Genomic DNA, 24,128 nt, shown 5'->3' on the forward strand with positions numbered 1-24,128 from the left:
GAGTAAAATCAGTTAGCAGAATAGTTAGATAATAAGAAGGTAAATTAGTAAACTAATTTTGGATGGTTTTATTCGTCTGTTTTTTTAATATCCACTGTGTACATAGTTCTACAATAAAATATTGTAAGAGATACAAAAGAAATATGAAAGAAGTATTCCCTGACTACCTCTGAAATCATATGTGTATGTGTATATATGCATACATACATGTGTTTCTATACATATATACACAGACCTATACATACATAAATATATATACATGTATATATATGTAGATATACACATTTTACATGTATGCAATGTACATAGATAGTAGAGTATTATGGCACTATATGATCAAGTGCTAAATATTGCATTGTGCTGGAAAGAGCACTGCATTTTGAATCAGAAAAACTTGGGTTTTAAATCTGGCTTTAGTGCTATGTGACTTTGAGAAAGCACTTTATTTCTCTGAACTTAATTTTCTTCTTTTGTGAAATGGAAACCTACACTGTCTGTCTCACAGGGATTATTATGGGGAAACATTTTGCAGGTACTATAAGACAACATAGAAATAGGACCTGTTATTAAGACTTGACAGTCATCATAATTGAACTCAGTATTCGATAAGGTTCTATAATCACAAAGGCTACTAGAAAAAAGAGATCTTTGTGGGCTGCAATAATCAGAGAAACTTTAAAGAAGAGACTTGCAGGACAGAAGGGCTTGATGGAAAAGAAGAGGGAGGTGATAACTCTTGTACTAACAAAATTCATTCTGAGTTTGTCCTCCATCTGGGGAGGCTGGTTTGAGAAGACACATTTTATATTTTGCCCTAAAAAGCCCACAGCTTAACTATTGTGATGTTAATAATAATGCTCCTGTGTGGCAGGCAACACAAATATTATTATACCTTCATTTTATAGATAGAAAAAATCAAGCTTAGAGGAGTGATTTGCCCAAGATCACATAACAAGTAAGAATCAAAGTTAAGATTCCAACACAGATTTCTGCTGACTCCAATCTTAGCCAGTGCATTTTCTACCTAAACTCATCATGGACAAGCTGATAGAACTTGCAAATGACCACAACTCTCTACTATCATTCTCTTCTGCATAGCATTATATTTGTCTGAGATAGGCATTGTTGCGATGTATATGTTATAAAAGATTTTTTTTATAATATATATATATAATTTTTTAAAAAATATTTTTGTTGTCACAGGCTTCCCAAACAAATGAAATGAAAGGTGGACACCTTTAATAAAATGATTCTTCTGATTTTAGGTACACGACGCTTTCCTATCGAGCTCCAGAAATGGTCAACCTGTATAGTGGCAAAATTATCACTACAAAGGCCGACATTTGGGTACGTGTTGAGTAATCTGCAGTTTCAATTTGATGAGCAACACAGTACTTGACTTTGGAGTCAAAGGACTTGGATTTAGTTCTAGGCTCACTTTAGCTTAGTTTCTTCATTTGTAAAATAGGCATAATGTTTGCACCATTTATCTCCCAGGAGGTGATAAGAAAAGTGCTTTGTAAGCCTGAATATTCCAGAAAATTGTGAGTTGTTTTTCTAATCTATAGCTGCTTAGTTGTTAGTGTCTTAGTTTGTTTTCCTGCAGACCTGTAACTAGGGGAGAGTGACTGAGCTTTTGCCCCATGGAAATTAAAGAGGCAGCAACAATATTTGCTGTCCTTCTAAAGTATAAAAGCAACTGAGATGATTACCTAGTTAGCAGGAATAATTAGAATAGAAAGATACTACATAATGTGCTTCTTTCTGGATTTTGCTTCATCCCAGCAGAGCCCCTTCACTCCCTTTGCCCTGATCCCATCTTAATAACTGTGGGTACCAGAATTGCTAGTTATTGCTTGTGAATCTATAAAAATTCATAAAAATGTGGTATTATGGATAGTAGAATATATCCTGGATTTGGAGTCAAAGGATCTAGGTTAGTCCTGTTTTTGTTGCTTAGCATATGTGAGATCTTGTACAAATCATTTCCTCTCTGTGTACTTCAACTTTTTTACCTACAAAATCAGAAAGATTAGATTAGATGATTTAGGGTCCCATCCATCTTCAATAGCACTAGCCATCTTTTAGATTACTTGTAGGGAAGTAATAGAAAGAAGCCCATGCTCAATAGTTACAGAGTGAAAACAATCCTTTTTTTCCCCTCTGTCTTTTAGGCCCTTGGTTGTTTGTTGTATAAATTATGCTACTTCACATTACCATTTGGGGAGAGTCAGGTAGCCATTTGCGATGGAAACTTCACGATTCCTGATAACTCACGGTATTCCCAAGACATGCATTGCCTCATACGTAAGTATTTCCATTTCCCAGATTCCTCTTGGTTTGTAACCTTTTCTCTCCAGGACTGAATTATACCAGCAGGAGAGGAGAGATTACCCACAGCAGGGAGAGAGAACAAAAGAGAAGGCAGGAATGGGGATATAAGATCTATAAGGGGTAGGAAACAGAGATGGAAAAATAGCTTTGAAGCAAGGATTTCCAATTCTTTAGACAGATGCCTTTGGACAGATTTCCAAAGTATACTTCATACCTACATGAATCATTTAAACAGAAGTATTGAATGTATAATACTTGCATTCCATTAGTTAAAGTCTTTGAAGAAATCCTGGAGCAATGGGATTCTGACTGGTGGTGTAAGAGGGATAAGACATTAGTCTTTGCAAAATGAGGAGTTGTTCCATTGAAGAGGTTAGCATGTTTTGCTTGAATATTTGCTTCCTAGTGCAGCATTTTGCTCTGTAGAATTCATTTATATACAACAAATATTTCTTAGGTGACTTCTATGTGCAAAACACTGCTGAGTAATGAAAGCCTTTTTCCTAGGTGCTGAAGATGTAGGCCCAGAACAAAGTCTTACTATATTTTAGGTTAATCATCTTGACTTGTACTGAGATCATAATAACTATAAAAATCTTGTTAACTAGTGGCCAAGCTCTTGGTCTAGCTGATCTTCAAATGATAGAAATATGTCTCCCGTACTCAAAGCCTTTCTAACTTGAAATACTTGTCAAATCTTGTCTTTCACTAATATGGCATTTAAAAATCCATTTTTATGTTAAGATATCACAGGGGACACTGTTTAACATTACCTCTTGACTTTTTAACCTCTCCAGTTACCCTGTTGCATCATACATAAAGAACAAGATGGCAGGTAACCATAAACCTCTCTGATGGAAATAGAGATATTTACTTTCTTCACTTGGCAAGATTTTTTGGGACTAGAATTTTTAACCATTTCCAGGCCATGTAGCTTGTCACCTCTCCTATCTTGCTGATTCCTGGGTTATGGCAGCAGAATGGTCTTTGCTCTTAACTGGGTGGATTTCCAGTTAATGGAAGGCCACAGATTTAGGCATGGATAACTTTGTTACAGATTGCTTTACTTTTTCTTTTAAACTTGATTGCAAATGAACAAAAATAAACGAGATATTATAAAATGTATATGAGGTAGACTAATAAGAATCACAATCTCATTTGCCTCATTGTAGCTTCAGAGTTGTGATCTCAAGATTTGCTTTGTATGGTAGGGGACTATTAGTCATCAAGGTCCTTATTTGAATGTATCATTCTGAACATCTGAACTCATGTCGATTAAAGGATGATGTTAGTGCATTCCTGAACAAAAAGTTCCTTAAATTTAAAGAATGTTCTTAATCATCAAGTTCATTCTTAAATCATTAAACTTAAGTGTTACTGTGCTCTGTGTATTTAGATAGAAATACCTAATAACCTGACAGTCAAGCCTATCATTCTAGATGATCTTTGTTTCTGAACTCTCAATAGACTAGTACAGAATCAAATTCTTTAATATAATCAGATATCTTGCTTTTCATTATTGTTTATGAACTTCAGAACTGGGTTATTCTCACCTGGTGAACAGCACCGTAAAGAACATACCAACTCTGAGAACAAGAAATTGGGATTTAGGAGCCATAGTATCATAAAATTGCAGAGTTGTTCAGTGACAATTTATCACTGTACTTTACATAAGGATCCCTGAGGATGTCATATTGACTTAAGAAAAATCATTCATTTATACTTTTTAAAAAATTAATACATTAACACATTAAAATTAAACAGGAGTTCAATTATAACCTAGATCAGGCCATACTTGAAAGTATTTTGGGCTGCATGTGGCACATGTGTTTCTAGTCCTAAGTCTCCCATAGCAAGGATATTATCTATAAAATCCCTGAAAATGGTCATTTAAGCTTCCACTTAAAAACCTCTGGTCACAAATATTAGTAACTCTAAGTTGCCCAAGGCATTTTTTGAGAGCATTAATTTTTTTTTATTATAACTTTTTATTGACAGTACATATGCAGGGGTAATTTTTTACAACATTATCCTTTGCACTCACTTCTGTTCCAGTTTTTCCCTTTCCTCCCTCTACCCCCTCCCCTAAATAGCAGGAAGTCTTATACATTTTAAATAAATTATAGTATATCCTAGATACAACATATGTGTGCAGAACCAAACAGTTCTCTTGTTGCACAGGAAGAATTGAATTCAGAAGGTAAAAATAACCTGGGAAGAAAAACAAAAATTCAAGCAGTTTACATTCATTTCCCAGTGTTCTTTCTCTGAGTGTAGCTGATTTTGTCCATTATTGGTCAATTAGAACTGAATTAGATTTTCTCTTTGTCGAGGAAATCCATTTCCATCAGAATACATCTTCATACAGTATCGTTGTTAAGGTATATAATGATCTCCTGGTTCTGCTCATTTCACTCAGCATCAGTTCATGTAAGTCTCGCCAGTCCTCTCTGTATTCATCCCACTGGTCATTCCTTACAGAACAATAATATTCCATAACGTTCATATACCACAATTTACCCAAACATTCTCCAGTTGATGGGCATCCATTCATTTTCCAGCTTCTAGCCACACAAAAAAGGCTGCCACAAACATTCTTGCACATACAGGTCCCTTTCCCTTCTTTAGAATTTCTTTGGGATATAAGCCCAGTAGTGACACTGCTGGATCAAAGAGTATGCACAGTTTGATAACTTTTGAGGCATAATTCCAAATGAGAGCACTCATTTTTAGCCAAGTTTTTCTTCTATTGAGCCTTCCTAAAACTTCACTTCTTAATCTTAGTTCTTCCATTTGAAGACAAACAAAAACAATTTTAATCCCATGACAACTATCATGTCCCTCCCTTATTTCTTCTTCAGTCTAAGTATCTTTAGTTTCTTTGACCGCTTTTCTTTTAGAATGGCATGGTTTCAAGTTCCATCACCATCTGGTCATCCTCCTGAATGTACTTGAAATGGAAAAATCAACTTCAGAAATACTGAATAAGGGAGGCACAGTTAGAGACAACAGGTTCTGTGAGAAAAATGTGGGGGTTTTAGTGGACTGTGAGCTTAATATAAGTCATTGGTGAGAGACAGAGGCAAAAAAGTTAATGTTGTTAGAGGCTCCATTAAGAACCGAAGGCTGCATGTCCAGAGAGAAGCGGTAATAGATTCTCCATACTCTGCCCAGTTCATTGACATATAGGTACTATGCTCAATTCTTAGCGTCATATTTTAAGATAGACATAGACAAGCTGGACTGTTTCTAAAAGAGAATGGTCAAAATGGTGAGATTGTTGGACTACAGGACGAAGGAAATGGGCATGGAAAGAGAAGACTTAGTTGTCATTGAACAAAAGGCTGTTTGATGCAAGAGAGGGATTAGGTTTACTGTTTGTCTCCAGAAGGGAGATGTAGGAGCAGTAAAGTAGGAGCTGCACAGAAAGATATTTAAATTTGCTGTAAGGGACAAACATTCTTATAGTACTACTTATGATTTGGGCTTCTCCTAATTCTGAGGTTTTCCATCAGGGCCTAGATTACCATTTGTAAGTGAAGATGTTTTAGAAAGAATTTTTGTTCATATGTGGGTTAAATTAGATGGCTACTGAGGTCCCTTCAAGTTCTTCAGTTCTGTCACTCTTTTGACATGATCATCACTGACATGTGATAGAACTAGATAGAATACTACAAAAATTACCTAGCAGGAGCAGAGTGGGACAGTATTGTCACTTTGCTATTATTGGAGTGTGTCACTTTTTTTTTCAAAAAAAATCTTTTTTTTTTTTCACAACTACTGCTCTCCAGCTATATTATTCCCATTCTATACTTGTGACGTTCTTCTATGGACCTATGTTCAGGACTTTTTACATTTAATTTTATTAATTTAATCTTACCGATTTAACCCATTCTTGCATAATTCTGATAAGAATTTTTATTGCTCTCCTTTTGTGACATAGTGTATTATCCAGCACTCACAACTTTGTATCATCCACAGATTTAATAAGAAAGCTACATAAATGTGCACATATAGTATGTGCATGAATAATTTTTTTAATTTTAATATCTTTTTATTGATAGAACACATGCCAGAGTAATTTTTTACAGCATTATCCCTTGCATTCATTTCTGTTCCTATTTTTCCCCTCCCTCCCTCCACCCCTTCCCCAGATGGCAAGAGTCCTTTACATGTTGAATGGGTTGCAGTATATCCTAGAGACAATATATGTGTGCAGAACTGAACAGTTTTCTTGTTGCACAGGGAGAATTGGATTCAGAAGGTATAAATAACCCGGGAAAAAAAACAAAAATGCAAGCAGTTTATATTCATTTCCCAGTGTTCTTTCTCTGGGTGTAGCTGCTTCTGTCCATCTTTGATCAATTAAGGCTCTCTTTATCGAAGAGATCCACTTCCATCAGAACACATCCTCAAACAGTATCGTTGTTGAGGTATATAATGATCTCTTGGTTCTGCTCATTTCACTCAGCATCAGTTCATGTAAGTCTCGCCAGTCCTCTCTGTATGAATAATTTTTCTATGCAACTGATAAAATGAATCAAAATCAGAGAAGATTCTGTACTAGACTGCCTATCACCATTTTGAATTGAATTGGTTATTGCATAAGTTCTAAATCCAATTAACCATATTGTCATCAATTCATCTTTTCCATATTTGTCCATTGTGATAATTGGCTTTGTTTCTTATTCTTTTCATGGTTATCCAAATGTTCACATACCCTTCCCCTTGTCTTGATTAGGTGAATTTCCAAACAGATGAATACCCTTTCAACTTTGAATGTTATATTGTCACCTCTGTGAGGTGACTTGCCATATAGGAGTCATGAATTTTGCATCCCATTAAGCTTCCAGTGATACCTTGAGACATCCTCATGTTAATGTCTGTAGTCTTTAAGCTCTGGTTTCTTATCCAAGATATAACTCAACATCCCTGATTGTCAGCAGATATTTTGAATGTTTTTCTATTACCCTAGGCTCTAATTTCATTTCAAAAGATGTGATTTTGTTGCTCTGACCAATACAGATCACATCCCCTTTGTGATTTAGGTATATGTTCTTTCAAATATATTAGGATTAGAATATTTCATTATTTCATGGCTTAAGGCACATATTGATGACCTTTTCTAAGCCTTTTGTTTTTTACATATTAGATGCTTAATAACCATTTGATGATTCAAATTAAACTAATCCTTGGGTCACGGATATACAACTTTTCACTGGATACCCATTAGCCTTCTTCTCTTGGAGTAACTATGACAGAGTTTGCATTCCTTAAGCACAGCCTAGAGAATTCAGAGTCTTCTATTAAATACTAGAGAATTTTATGGAAGATCTCAAACTCATTATGTCCCGAAGCTTTTCATTTTTCCTATGAAAAACATTCCCATTAATGTCCTTATTTCTGTCACTGGCACCACATTCAATTATTAGAGTTGGTAAATTACTTAGCATCAGATAAGAATGTGGGTCAAATAGTTTAGTACTGGTCACCAAAAGGTCTTCACTTTCATAGATCACTAGCATTCTATAACTTGTCTCAGATTTGTTGATTTCTTACTGTTTCTTGCTCTTATATAGTGAGTAGGGCCTGCAAAGTCAAAACTATTTCTGTAATAAATAATAGTAAGATATTTTGATTCCTTATATACTAAACACCACATAATTTTGTCCTAAAACTCACAAGTTTGAGAACCACTGATCTCATATATTTCCCTTGCTAACTCTGGTCCCTTAGTTGCTTTCTGCTCACCTCAACCTAGATGTCTGATCTAAAGAAATCTCTAGTTTTCCTGGCTGGTATCTCTGATGTGATCTTGTGTTTTTTTGAAGCTTTGTTGCTTCATGGCCTTCTTGCACAAAGGCTTTATATGTAAAACCTGTTCCTTTTCTGGTGTTCCTTGCATGAAAACTATCAATAGCAATATCTGTAGGCCATGAGCAAGCTTACTGTTACCCTCGGTGAATACAAGTCAGAACCATGGACCTCCTGTTTCACCCCTTACCTCCTATAACTTCACTTCAGGCTAGGAGAGTAATTGGGTGATAGTACCTTCACAAAATGGAGCTTTGACTATATTGGACTGCACTAGCCACCCTGCCTACACAGACTGTAGTCTAATTCCTAATAATCATCTCAACCAATTCTCAGTGTGGACAAAGGAATTCCCCAGTTTTAGATTTCATCTATGGCTATTCTTGGACATTGGGCGTTAGACTAATTAAAAGCCCTCCTAGGTATTTTTTTCCTTGTTAGTCACCTAGTATTGAGTAATAATTTGTAATCACTTCTCTTTCAAAACTTTTATCAGATACAAGGAAAGAAAGAAAGAATTCATGAGTATAGTTACTCTATTTTCTTTTCTGAATTTGATATATTTAAGTTGTTAACTTCTTGAGTCCTTTTGTTCACTTACATTTTTAGTAAAAAATTGTCCATGTCTTCATTATTTTATCAACATTATGTGGTTTTGAGTATTATTCCCTGTGCCTGCCACATATAGCAATAAATGTTCTTTGAACAGAATGACTTTTCAGTTGCTTCCCCATTTGTCATGACCTTCCTTTTCTGTTTCTAATTTTGGTCATTTTACTTTGAAAGCAAAACAACAACAACAACAACAACAACAAAACGCTTTGCTTATTAACAAAAAAAAAGTTCATTTTATTGGTCTCTTTAAAGAATCAGCTCTTTGTTTTATTTATTAAGTCAATTATTTTCCTGCTTCTCATTATATTTTCTGTTCTTTATTATTTCCAGTATTGTTATTTTCCTTTAGATGACTCCTTTGTTCTTTTTCTGTGATATATAATTAAAGAGTTAATTCATTCTTCTCTTTCCTCTTATTAAAGTTGATAACCATCACCAATATTTTAGCTTGAAGAACAATTTTTAGAAGTATTAATATTTCTGTCTTTTCAGTTTTTTGTTTTTACAACTCAATTATGTTTCTTTAATATGATTATTCTTTGTATTTTTCTTTACCTTTTATTTCTTTTTATTACTCATGTTATTATTATTTCTAATTTTACTATACTATAATCTGTAAAAAAAAAAGGTGCATATATTTTTTTCTATTTGTTTAGGGCTTTAAGAATAAAAATATTTAAAACTGCCATTTATATAGCCTTTTAAGGTTTGCAAGTACTTTATATTCATGACATTATTTAAGTTTTACAATAATCCTGTGAAGTAAGTTCTATAAATATTTTAGAGATAAAGAAACCAAGGCCTGTTTATCTTTGTTTAGTCTTTTCAGTCATGTCTGACTCTTCATAATCCTAGAGGTTTCTTGGCAAAGAAACTGGAGTAGTTTGCCATTTCCTTCTCCACAAATGAAGAAACTGGGGCAGATAGAGTTAAGTGACATTTCATACTGCTAGCCTGCTTGCAAAGTATCTGAAGCAGATTTGTATTATTTATATTTTTAAATAATAGCTTTTTATTTTGAAAATACATGCAAAAATAGTTTTCAACAACCCTCGTGTTCCAAATATTTTCCTTCCCTTCTCCTTACCCCCTCCCTTAGACAGCAAGTAATCCAATATATGTCAAACGTGCAATTCTTCTATACATAGTTTCATAATTATCATGCTGTACACACACAAAAAAATCAGATCAAAAAGGGAAAAAAATAAGAGAACAAAAGGCAAACAAACAACAAAAAAGGTGAAAATACTATGTTGTGATTCACATTCAGTTATCAAGTCTTCTGTGCAGATGGTTTTCTCCATCACAAGACCATGAAAACTGGCCTGAATCCCCTCATTATTGGAAAAAGCCTTGTCCATCAGAATTGATCATTGTATAATCTTGCTGTTCCTGTATACAATGTTCTCTTGGTTCTACTCATTTCACGTAGCATCAGTTCATGTAAGTCTCTGATTTCTGAAGTCAAACTGCTGATTGTTTATTACAGGACAATAATATTCCATAGCTTTCATATGCCGTAATTCATCAGCCTTTCTTTGAGGCAGATTTGAACTCAGGTCTTCCTTTCCCCAGACCTGGCATTCAATGTACTGCGTCACCTAGGTCTACAGCAATGTTAAGTGACTTGCCTATGGTTATATAACTAGGAAAGATTAAGAGCAGATTTTGAACTATATATCCTCTATGCCAAGTAAATGATTTCTTTTCTTTTCTTTTCTTTTTTTGACAAATATTAGTTTATTTTTATTTTTTTTAATATTTTATTTTATTTTATTTAATAATAACTTTATATTGACAGAATCCATGCCAGGGTAATTTTTTTACAACATTATCCCTTGCACTCATTTCTGTTCCGATTTTTCCCCTCCCTCCCTCCACCCCCTCCCCTAGATGGCAAGCAGTCCTATATATGTTAGATATGTTACAGTATATCCTAGATACAATATATGTTTGCAGAACTGAACAGTTCTCTTGTTGCACAGGGAGAATTGGATTCAGAAGTTAAAAATAACCCGGGAAGAAAAACAAAAATGCAGATAGTTCACATTTGTTTCCCAGTGTTCTTTCTTTGGGTATAGCTGCTTCTGTCCATCATTTATCAATTGAAACTCAGTTAGGTCTCTTTGTCAGAAATCCACTTCCATCAGAATATATCCTCATACGATATTGTTGTCAAAGTGTATAATTATCTCCTGGTTCTGCTCATTTCACTTAGCATCAGTTCATGTAAGTCTCGCCAATCCTCTCTGTATTCATCCTGCTGGTCATTTCTTACAGAACAATAATGTTCCATAACATTCATATACCACAATTTACCCAGCCATTCTCCAATTGATTGGCACCCATTCATTTTCCAATTTCTAGCCACTACAAACAGAGCTGCTACAAACATTTTGGCACATACAGGTCCTTTTCCCTTCTTTAGTATTTCTTTGGGGTATAAGCCCAATAGAAACACTGCTGGATCAAAAGGTATGCACAATTTGATAATTTTTTGAGCATAATTCCAGATTGCTCTCCAGAATGACTGGATTCGTTCACAACTCCACCAACAAAACATCAGTGTCCCAGTTTTCCTGCATCCCCTCCAATATTCATCATTATTTTTTCCTGTCATCTTAGCCAATCTGTCAGGTGTGTAGTGGTATCTCAGAGTTGTCTTAATTTGCATTTCTCTGATCAATAGTGATTTGGAACACTCTTTCATATGAGTGGAAATAGTTTCAATTTCATCATCTGAAAATTGTCTGTTCATATCCTTTGACCATTTATCAATTGGAGAATGGCTTGATTTCTTATAAATTTGAGTCAGTTCTCTATATATTTTGGAAATGAGGCCTTTATCAGAACCTTTAACTGTGAAGATGTTTTCCCAGTTTGTTGCTTCCCTCCTAATCTTGTTTGCATTAGTTTTGTTTGTACAAAGGCTTTTTAATTTGATGTAATCAAAATTTTCTATTTTGTGATCAGTAATGGTCTCTAGTTCATCTTTGGTCACAAATTTCTTTCTCCTCCACAAGTCTGAGAGATAAACTATCCTATGTTCCTCCAATTTATTTATAATCTCGTTCTTTATGCCTAAGTCATGGACCCATTTTGATCTTATCTTGGTATATGGTGTTAAGTGTGGGTCCATGCCTAGTTTCTGCCATACTAATTTCGAGTTATCCCATCAGTTTTTATCAAATAATGAATTCTTATCCCAAAAGTTAGAATCTTTGGGTTTGTCAAACACTAGATTGCTATAGTTGACTATTCTGTCTTGTGAACCTAACCTTTTCCACTGATCAACTAATCTATTTCTTAGCCAATACCAAATGGTTTTGGTGACTGCTGCTTTATAATATAATTTTAGATTAGATACAGCTAGGCCACCTTCATTTGATTTTTTTTTTCATTAATTCCCTTGAGATTCTCGACTTTTTATTGTTCCATATGAATTTTGTTGTTATTTTTTCTAGATCATTAAAATATTTTCTTGGAAGTCTGATTGGTATAGCACTAAATAAATAGATTAGTTTAGGGAGTATTGTCATTTTTATTATATTCGCTCGGCCTATCCAAGAGCACTTAATATTTTTCCAATTATTTAAGTCTGACTTTATTTGTGTGGAGACTTTTTTATAATTTTTGCTCATATAATTTCTGACTTTCATTTGGTAGATAGATTCCCAAATATTTTATGCTATCCACAGTTATTCTGAATGGAATTTCTCTTTGTATCTCTTGCTGTTGGGTTTTGTTGGTAATGTATAAAAATGCTGAGGATTTCTGGGGATTTATTTTGTATCCAGCTACTTTGCTAAAATTATGAATTATTTCTAATAGCTTTTTAGTAGAATCTCGGGGATTCTCTAGGTATACCATCATATCATCTGCAAAGAGTGATAGTTTGGTTTCCTCATTGCCTACTCTAATTCCTTTAATATCTTTCTCAACTTTTATTGCCGAGGCTAGTGTTTCTAATACGATATTAAATAATAATGGTGATAGTGGGTAAATGATTTATTTTCATGAATATTCCAATAGTATTCTGAAAAAATGTATTATCCTTTGCTTTTTTCAGTTTCATACACATACATACATATCCACAGAGACATACAAATATATACCCAGAATTATTTCTAGTTTATTCAATAAGAAATTAATTTCTCTGCTTTTAAATTTGTCATTCTGATCATGGAATGTAAAATTCCTTCATTATCATTTTATTTTTATCTATTTCTTTTTGTCTTGCTGTTACTCTTTTTAATTAACATAGTGTTGAATTATGTGTGCCCCCCCCCGTCTCTGTCTCTCTCTCTCTCTGAATGTGTGTATATATACACATGTATATGTAATTGAATTTTTGTACATTTAAATGAGACAGCTATTTGGCAAAATAGTATTTTGGATTTCGAATCCATAAGACCTGGATTCTGATCTTAAATAGTTCCTAGCTCTGAGATCCAGAGCATATCAATTAATCTCAGTTTCAGTTTCCTTATGCAAAAACAGAAATGATAATAGTCTATGTCACAGGATTGTAGCCCAAATCAAAGATGGTAACATGTATAGTAAAGAACTTTGCAAACCAAAAATTGCTACGTATATACCACCTGCTATTATTATTACTAGATAGTCACCATTGCATAATTATCTAACATTTTTATCTGTTTTTTTTCACAGTCCAAAATAAATAGTAATATCATTGCTGCTACTGACTTTTTAAATTTTTAATTGGATAGTAATATTTTTAGACCAACCTCTGATTTGGAATGTTTTTTCCCCCATTAAATATGCTTCTTTCAAGCAGCTTTTTGATGGCTTTCCTTTTTTAATCCATTCAATTAATTCCTTTCTTTCAGGGAAATTCAAATAATTAATATTTGATTTGTCTTCTGGCATTTTTTCCTTCCAAAATTTTTTTGTATTATTATTTCTGCTATTAAAAGTAATGAATAAAACAAATTATAAATAGGTGATATTATTATGAGTATTAGTTTCTTATTCTAAATCATTTCTTGATTCATGCTATATCTTGTTTTTTTCTTCTTCCACTAATGTTTTAAATTCTTCACTTAAATTGTAGTTCTGGTCTTTTCCGTAAACTCCCAGTTTGCATTATCAATTGCCTATTGGACATCTCCAATGGGCATATCTGTAGGCATTTCAAACACTTTACAAAGTCAGTCCTCATTTTTCCTCTAAATTATCTCTAACAGCTCATTTCTCTATTTAAATTGACAACAATATCATATTTCCAAGCAGCAATAGCTTGTAACCTTGGAGTCAGTCTCAACTCATTCCTTTCCTTCTCCATCCAAATCTAAACAGTCACCAAGTTTATTTAATTCCACATCTACAATCTCATATCCTTCCTCTCCATTTACATGAGCATTGACCCAGGTCAAATCTTCATCACCTCCATAATAGATTTAATTTATTTCTAAACCTCGAGTCTCCATCTTTCCTAATCATTCTCCAATCCAAGATGTTGCCAAAATGATGTTTCTAGTCATTCCTCTCTTCAAGAAGCTACAGTGTTATACTCTTGCCAGATATTTTTTCTATAGCATTTTAAAATGTATCTAATCTTTTCCTTATAGTAACAATAATAATGAGGAAAGTAATTAGCATTCATATAGCATTAAAATTTGTAAGATGCTTTGCACACATAATTTAATTTTATCTTCAAAACAACACAAGGGAGTAGAGCTATTGTTATTCCCATTTTACATATGAGAAAAACAATACTGACAGTGGTGAAATGACTTGCCCAGGATCACATAAATAGTAAATGTCTGAGGATGAATTCAAACTCAGAATTGAGTATTTTCAGCCTCTTTTTACTGCTACATAGAGAGAGGTTAAATGATTTGCCCATAGTCACATAACTAGAAAATGTTAGAGGGAAGTTTAAAATCAAGGTATTGAGAGCCTGAGTGCAGGGTTCTTTACACCACACTACTGGGTAGTCTCTTTTTCCCTTGGATCAATAGTTTTTCAGCATTCCCCTGGGAAAAGCCCCTAATTTTCTGTCACTGAGTATGGTAGTACTTTTTTTTTTTTAATAATAGCTTTTTATTTACAAGTTATATGCATGGGTAATTTTACAACATTGACAATTGCCAAATCTTTTGTTCCAGTTTTTCTCTTCCTTCCCCCCATCTCTTCCCCCTCCCCCATGGCAGGATGACCAATATATGTTAAAGTATAAATTAAATGCAAAATAAGTATACATGTCCAAACCATTATTTTGCTGTACAAAAAGAATTGGACTCCGAAATATTGTACAGTTAGCCTGTGAAGGAAATCAAAAATATACATGGGCAAAAATATAGGGATTGGGAATTCAATGTAATGGTTCTTAGTCATCTCCCAGAGTTTTTTCTTTCAGTTCATTACTGCTCTATTAGAACTGATTTGGTTCATGTTATTGCTGAAGATGGCCAGGTCCATCAGAATTGATCATCTTATAGTCTTATTGTTGAAGTATATAATGGTCTCCTAGTCCTGCTCATTTCACTCAGCATCGGTTTGTATAAGTCTCTCCAGGCCTTTCTGCAATCATCTTGTTGGTCGTTTCTTGCTGAACAATAATATTCCATATTATTCATATACCACAAATTATTCAGCCACTCTCCAATTGATGGACATCTACTCAGTTTCCAGTTTCTGGCCACTACAAACAGGGCTGCCACAAACATTCTTGCACATACAGGTCCCTTTCCTTTCTTTAGTATCTCTTTGGGATATAAGCCCAATAGTAACACTGCTGGGTCAAAGGGTATGCACAGTTTGATAACTTTTTGAGCACAGTTTATGGCAGTGCTTTTTAACCTCTTTGTCATAAACCCCTTGGAGAGCTTTTTGAAGCCCACAAAATCCTTCTAAGAATAATGTTTTAAAATGCATAAAACTAAATGTATAGCATTACAAATTGATAATTCATGAACTCCAAGTGAAATGTTGACACTGGACAACTAGGTAATGCAGTGGATAGAGTGCTGTGTCTGAAGTCAGCAAGACTTAACTGCCTGAATTCAAATCTTACTTCGTTCACTTACCAGCTGTGTGACTCTAGGCAAATCACTCACCTCTATGTGCTTCAGTTTTCTAATCTGTAAAATGAGCTAGAGAAGGAAATGGCAAATCACTCCCAATATCTTTACCAAGAAAACCCCAAATGGAGTCATAAAGAATTGGACATGACTAAAAAGGATCAAAAAGCAATTGAGAAACAAAATTATGTAATGTGATTTGTGAAACAATAGTTTTGACATTAAATTTGCAAATGTAACCTGAAATGAAAACACTATGCCAGTTTCTCCAGTAAATATACATGAATAAAATATGAAATACAACAGATTTTGGTACGTTTTAAGAATTGCCAATCATGAAAAAATTTAAGTTTAATCTAGGTTTACAAGGCTGGTTCAATATTAAGAAAGCTTAAGTCTGAAAAAATATCAGCCTGAAAATCTTTAAAAATGATTCAATGAGGGAATTCAATGAAGTAGATGAGGGGGAAAAGACTTTGAATTCCATCATTGATTTATGATGATCAGAAGAAAAAAAACTCCCAAGAACAGGAATAGAGGAATGTTTTTAATACAACAAAACAATATTGATTTGAAACTATGAGTTTCTTATTGTAATAAGAAGAAATACTACAAGCATTTACACTGAAAACAGATATAAAACAGGGATAGTCACTTTTTGCCATTTTGACTTGATATAGAATAGAAAGTGTGTTTTAGTGACAAAGTTTTGGAAAGTCAGAGAAGTTAGAGTTTGAACTTATCCATTTACAGGTAAGAAACTAAGGCCTACAGATGATGGGCAAGATCATATTAGACTAGGTAATTGCTAAAACCTCTTGTAATTTTAAAATTTTATGGGTCAACAATATTAGAAATGTAGTGATTATAATTTCTTTTTTTTTTAAACTGGACCTGTAATTGAATTGGTATATGGACTTCCTGGTGAGGAATTTTTTTCTGCCAATAGGAGTTGATATCTTCTCTGAAATTCACAATCTTAGAGTAGTGATTCTCAAAATGTGGTTGATAAACTTTTGGAGATCCTTAAGAGTATTTTAGGGGTTTATGAAGTCAAAAATTACATTTTCATACTAAGACATTATTTGCCCATTAAGATACTCCCTCCCTTTTCTAACTACATATTTGTGTGAGGCTAGATTTTTTTTTATATCTCTATATATTTAACAAAATAAGATCTTGACATCTTAATGAATTGAAATTTTTTATAATTATCAATGTTAATTTCTAATATGGAAAATTCAGTAGACTATAAGCCATATGAACATAAGCTTCTTGAGATCCTCAATATTTAAAAGTGTAACGAGATCAGAAAATGGTTGACTTGGGCACATAACCATTCTGCGCCAGGGGCAGAGCTTAAACTCAGGTTTTCCTGTCTCAGAGCACAGTTCTGTATTTGTTACACTCTATTTGTTATTCCTCTTAGTTGAAATAAAAGTAGGAACAATAAATTAAAAGTATTAGCATTGGACAGAAAAAGATTAAAATAAAATTATTAGCAGTTGTCATTGTTTACCAAAAATCTATCAACTTTCATAGAAACTAATTGAAATGGTAAGTTCAACAGCATCCTGTAGTTGAGAGAAAAAGTTTGAAATCAGAAAGACTTAACAAAAGACTATGTTAGCTGTAAATAACCTTGGATAAATCTTACTTAAACTTTTCTGCAAGCAAGTCTGTAAGACTTTTATAGACTGGTTGCTCATCTTTATCAATGGTGAGAATTTCTTTGTGAAGTCATCTTGTACCATTGAAATCTCAGATTTGGTCTAAAAAACTTAAAATATATAAGATAAACCCACAAAAATAAAACTGGAAAGATTTTAGCATTCACATGTGATTCAGATGAATGTGGTAAAAATGGCAATTTTTTCCCCCATTTTTCAGTTGTGTCTGATTCTTCATGACCACATTTGGAAACATAATGAAGTGATTTGTTTGAAGCTGATTCTCCAGTTTATTTTACAAATGAGTAAACTGAGGCAAATAGGGTTAAATGATTTACCCAGGGTCACACAGCTAGGAAGTATGTCTAAGGCCACTTTTGAACTCATGAAGACGAGTCTTTCTGGCTCCAGGCCCAGCTCTCTATCCACTACACCACCTATCTGCCCCTCCCCCCCCTCTCAAAATAGCAATATATCCAAAATAAATTTCTTGATTTTATGTATAATGTTAATCAAAATCATTTTCTAAAACAGCTAGATAGGATCAAGAGGAAATTTATGTGGAAAAATTTATGTGGCCATTGCATCAGAGAGCACCTTGAGAAAAATAAAATTAAAAAAAAAAAACTGATACAATTAGACTTTTGGTCCTTGGTTTTTAAAACACATAAAAAGCATTTGTCATCAAAACCATCCTATTTGGGGCAATAAATAGGAACCCAAATGAATGGAGTAGAATAGACATGTCAAGAACAGAAGCAAATATATGCAAAAGATTAATGTTTGAATAAACCCAAGGGAAATAAAAACTGTGGAAATTATTCATTATTTAATGATTGGTGGGAAAATTGGGTAGCAGTATGGTTAGAAATTAATTTAGCACCTCACCACACACCATATAACATAATAATTTCTAGTAATATCGTAGACTAAATCATAAAAAAGAACAACAAAAAAGACTGAATAATAAATGTATCTTGACTATAGATGAGATATGGATGTTTATCTTTTAAATAAATTGAAATAATTATAGAGAGCAAGGTGCATGGATTAGAATTAATAAAAAAGTCTGTCCAGTAACAAAAATTACTAGGACTTTTTAAATTATGAAAAATATTCATAGTAATTTACTTTTATTATACTGAATTTAATATTCAGTAAAACAAAGAATTTCTATATCAGAGCAAAGAGAAAAAAGGTTATGCATGAAAACATCAATTCTCACAACATAAAGGTTGCTTTTCAAAAGTAAATAATAAATTCAATATGTTACTTTCAAAGCTGTCCTGCTTATTGAACTTCTTTCTCTTCTATGCATTTTAGAAATTGTCTTAATAACTTTTTTCTTTTTCTTAAGTAACTTTATTGCTAGTTTCCCCATTCCCCCATTATACATAGCAATCATGTATACAGATAAAATATATTCTAACTTCCTTGTGGATCAAATATATTAAAATTTTAAAAATCACAAAGAAATAATGGAAAAGCAGACATACTCATATTTTGGTGAAATAACAGGTAGCTGGAATCTTTTTGGAAAGCATTCTGCTTATATTATGTTGTGTTCTTAAAATATCATAGCCATTGATCCGATAATCTGATAATTGAGAATGTATCTTCAGTATTACAAAGCAGAGGAAAGGGACTATCAGCTACAATATGCTGACAGACGCATTATTTATAATTGCAATAATCAGTCTATTTTCTGATGACCAACAATGGGTTTGCAGTATATCAAGCTAATGAAATATTATAACTCTAAGACCATAGTTGAGGAATATTAACAATGTGAAAAGGTCTGTAAAATTATTTTAAATGAAGAAATCAGAACCAGAATATCAGCTTGTTGGCCATGGTATGTGAATAGTACATAAATATCACTGTAAATGGACAAATGAAGGCAATCTGAAATACAAGAAAAAGTCTTTCATAGGACATCAAGGACAAATAAAGTTACATTTTCCCTCCCAGGCTCCTCCTTGAGTTTTTAAAGGTCATTTTTCAGTTATGATGGCCTCTTTATGATTTTCTTTGAAGTTTTCTTGGCCAAAATTCTAGAATAGTTTGCCATTTCCTTCTCCAGCTCATTTTACAAATGAGGAAACTGAGGCAAACAGGATTAAATGGCTTGCTTAGGGCTACATAACTAGGAAGTGTCTGAGGCCAGATTTGAATTCATGAAGATGAGTTTTCATGATTCCAGGCCGGGCTGTCCATTCACAACACCATCTAAAAGGACTCATGTTCTCCTCTGATCTTGAACTCTTCCTTTCTCTATTTAAGAATACTTGAGAATTCAGAGTTTGAACTCAGTCCCGCTGTAGGAGATGGAACATGGAGCAGTAGAAAGAGACCTGGGGCTCTATAGTTAGAAGACCTACATTGTGATTTTTTACCCATTGTAATCAATTAGTGAGATTAGGAGCAAGTTAATTCACTTTCCTGATCCTCAGTTTCCTAATCTATAAAATAATGCACTGTAATACATGGTTTCTTTTTGGCTTTTAGTTCTGGTTTGATGGTCCCTTACTAGGTAAAGACCTTCCTTGATCCGTCAGCCGATTTCCGACTTTGACCTCTTGACTATATTCTTTACCAAGCTCAAGGAATTGGAGCTGACCTCACTGATGATCTCCCTAACTATATTAAATATTTTATTTTATTTATTTTTTTGATAAAATAAAGGACCCTGCTGGGGGACAGGGTATACTGGATCCTAGTCAAAAAAGACCAGTGCAGTAATTCAGTGGATCTGAAGTGAAGACTATTGATCACAAAGGATGGTCTGATTTAACAATTTTCTACTTTATGAGAGAAGGTATTGTGAAGAATAATCAGTACATTGCCCTAAACTCAGAGGGGTTCTCTGAAAGAATATTAGCTGCTATAATTTTTGTAAAATTGCTTAGGTACAGAGAGGAATGGTTTCAATGTCCCCAGGTAGTTGTCCATTGTTGGAACCAGAGTGTAAATCTTTAAAATTGTACTCATTAACTGGTTTTCTTGCTTCCAGTCTCTCTCTTTCCAATCCACATTACATAGTGTCTTGTTCCACACTAATCTTCTAGAAACATTCATTTCATCCTGTCGTTTTGCTACTCAGAAAATGTAATAAAAGCCAAAGTCCAAATTACCTTCACAAGCAGACCCCATTGCAGCTAACCCCTAAACACAGGCCCTCTGTTCTTGCCAAGGCTGGTCTCTTTTTCCTGGAACACACACTATATTCCTTCCGACATAATGCAACATGTCTGGCTCACATCCCACCTTTACAAAAAGAAAGCCTTTCCCAACTATTCTCCAGCCAATTTATATTCCCTTTCTCTAAAATTCAATAGTATTTATCTTCTAAATCTCATTTCGGTATTTAGTCATATATTGTCATACATTATGATGTAACTTGCTTCATGTGCAACTCTTGACTTAATGACTAAATTGTAAGCTGGATATGTTTTACATTGTTTTTGTATACTCTCAATACCTAGCATAATGCTAAGCATCAGCAAATGTAGAACTGAACGAAATTCTAAGCCTTATCCAGTCTTGTAAGTGGATGTGTTAGATAAAAATACATGTAGTTCTATATTACATATATTTGTAGCACATAATACAAATGTATCATATTGTAAATAAAAATATATAATTTAGTTATATGTAATTTAAAAAATGTTATACTAATGGAAAGATATTTTACAAAGGAACTATATACAGTGTGAACTTTTAAAAGCAAGACATTTACCCCTCAGGACTGAAAATAAAACATATATTATATTACAATTTATAATTATTTGTAATTTAGTGCAAAAAATTGAAATGACTTTGAAATTTGAAATGACATGCAGTACCGAATGCATCACTGTATCACCACATTCAGTTTAACTTTTGATATGCCTATTTAGTGCTGAAAAGAACTAGTAATAGAGGTGGGCCTGAGAGAGACATTTTATAGCTAAGTCAAGGAACAAAGAAAAAAAAAATATTTGTATTGCTCCTCACTTCATGTTTAGTTTTAGCCTCAGTTTTAGAATATACAATGTATAAGCACATAGTTGACCTAACCATTTTTCTATGTGTTTTATGGCAAAGATTCTAACCTGAACTCTTTGAACTTGATTTAAATTTTTTTATAATTGTTATTTCTATAATATATTTGGTTTCCTCTGTTAATCTAATATAATTATATAATATAATAACCATTCCCAAATAGATTGCACTGCCTTGGGATCAAATAGTTACATGCACTTAAAATCATATTCTGAGGTAGGGTACATGAAGTTCAGCAAACTGCTAAGATGGGTACATGATACCAAAAAAGACATTTTTTTTTCATATTTTTCATATTTGAGGGACACCTACATGATACAGTGAATAGAGCACCGGCCCTGGAGTCAGGAGGATCTGAGTTCTCCTCAGACATTCAACACTTAGCTGTGTGATCCTGGGCAAGTAACTTAACCCCGATTGCCTCACAAAAGAAAAAAGTTAACGTTTTTAAAAAGTCATATTTTATGATATTCTTATTGGGGTATGGGAAAGCTTTATATCTAAATAAGTATTTATAGATTTAAGGCTAGTTAATGTTGTCCAAGAACTGGGTTCTTGAGGAATTAGGGGAAGGTCATGATTCAGAGAATCATTCTTCTGGATAGATGACAAGCCTTCTCAAGTGTGGCTATCCATCATGTTCTGTACTTGGAAACTAGTATTAAATCCTTCAAGAGCAGCCTTTTTGGTCAGGGTTTCTTGTGTCACAAAGTTGTTACTGCCCTGTAATCTGTTGAAAATAAGCCCTGGACATAAACTTCTCTTTTTGGTCAAATTTGTGAATAGCATGAAGCTGGGACTAGTAACTTACATTCTGAATGAGAAAATTGGAGACCAAAACTTATCTGTTAAACCAGAAGGATAATTTGAAGCTTCTGGTGTCCTGTGATTTGTGTGTGTGTGTGTGTGTGTGTGTGTGTGTGTGTGTGTGTGTGTTTTGTGTTTAAAAAGATCCAACTTTATAAGCATAGGCTGTATAAGCAACATGGCTAGAAAGCAGGTTATGTAAAAAGCCCTGGAGATTTTCATGAACTGCAGCCTTACTGTGAGTCAACAATGTAGTATGGCAACTTTGCCCCATACCTCCCTTTCCCCCCCAAAAAAAATCCCCAAAACAACCCACTAATGAAATCTTCACTTTGTTTCAAAAAATATAGTATATAGAGTGAAGAAGATAAGTGCCTCGCTATCTTTTGCTCTGGTCACAGCTGGAGGACTGTAGCCAGGAGAAGTCAAGGGGATAGAAGATAGTCAGGGGAATATCAACTGTGTAATAGGACATTAGTTTAGAGAATGGGGGACTTCCAAGGAGTCGTGATAACTGGTGGTCTCTTAAATTCTTGCAGAGATATCAAGTTTGTTCTGCTTTATTATAGATAGCAGAATGAGAAACAGTTTTTAGAAATTACAGAGAGGCATATTTGGACTCAAAATAAGGAAAAACTTCTTAACAGTTGGTATCATTCTCAAATAGATTGCACTGCCTTGGGATCAAATAGTTCCTGGCCATTGGAATTCTTTAGAGCTGGATAATCACTTGTTAGACATGTAGGAAAGAATCTCTGCTAATATGATTTCTGACATCAATTTCAGTTGTACTTCCTGTTGATTTTACAATCAAGCACATATCCTTTCTAGATTTGTCAAGAAAGATCTAAAGAGATAACGTAATAAAGATGGATGAATTCTGTAGATCAGTAGAAAAATAAAATTGAGTATATTTTGGTTAAACACAACAAATTTTATAGCTATAGTAGGGACTAACAATAACAAATTCATGAAATGGAGTTCTGGTTATGATTCTGCATAAGTTAGCCTAAGTAAAAACATACATTCTAGACCAGCAAATGAAAATGTTTGCTTAATCTGGATCTCTGCTTGGAAAGGCAAATTATGGGAAATTCTGATATCTTTGATAAAAATTTAAATATATTATCATTAGTTAATGGTCACTAGTAAATGCAAACCATCATATATGAAAAAGAAAAAATAATGAGGCTTGAAAACTGAATCCTACTGAATGAATTTACTGTTTGAGATTTGGATTTTTTTTTCCTGTTGAGAACATGAAGTAGTGTTATATACATTTAATTAAGGACATCAATAGTTTTGCAATCTTCATGGAGGTTTCACAAGTCTGTGAAATTATGATGCCAACTTGCCATTTGGGTATTGTTAACCTTGATGCTGGTTTTTTCAGTATTTCATATGTCCATTGATTACTTTATAGGAGGATAAAATTGCCTACCATAATGTAAGGAACATAAGAAAAAGTAATCTGAATATAATATTTTTGTTATATGTAATAACTGTTACAATGCCATTTTTTAAAGGGTATATGTTGGAGCCAGACCCTGACAAGAGGCCAGATATTTATCAGATCTCGTACTTCTCATTTAAGCTCGCCAAGAGAGAGTGCCCCATTCAGAATGTTCAGGTATGTAAAATCATATCTTTAGGAGAGAAGATCTAGAGTGGGACATACTTATATCATCACATTATGTGTTTCCAAGAATACTGGGTATAGACTCTCTGAGTCCAGATCCCATCTCTGTTATTTATTATTGCTCTTCAGTCATTTTCAGTTGTCCCACTCTCTGTGACT

General features: G+C 33.6%; 1 protein-coding gene across 5 annotated transcripts in view; it reads left to right on the forward strand.

Annotated features, from left to right (window-relative positions):
• Positions 1–24,128, forward strand: part of AAK1 (AP2 associated kinase 1) — a 227,973-nt gene that overhangs the window by 140,568 nt on the left and 63,277 nt on the right. For all 5 annotated transcript variants that reach the window (XM_051975435.1, XM_051975436.1, XM_051975433.1 and 2 more), the window contains exons 7-9: positions 1,266–1,347; positions 2,175–2,307; positions 23,857–23,960. In XM_051975435.1, coding sequence (XP_051831395.1) covers positions 1,266–1,347; positions 2,175–2,307; positions 23,857–23,960 — 319 coding nt within the window. The remainder of the gene's footprint in view (positions 1–1,265; positions 1,348–2,174; positions 2,308–23,856; positions 23,961–24,128) is intronic.

This window comes from Antechinus flavipes, chromosome 2 (genome assembly GCF_016432865.1).
Source record: "Antechinus flavipes isolate AdamAnt ecotype Samford, QLD, Australia chromosome 2, AdamAnt_v2, whole genome shotgun sequence".
Taxonomy (NCBI): Eukaryota; Metazoa; Chordata; class Mammalia; order Dasyuromorphia; family Dasyuridae; genus Antechinus; species Antechinus flavipes.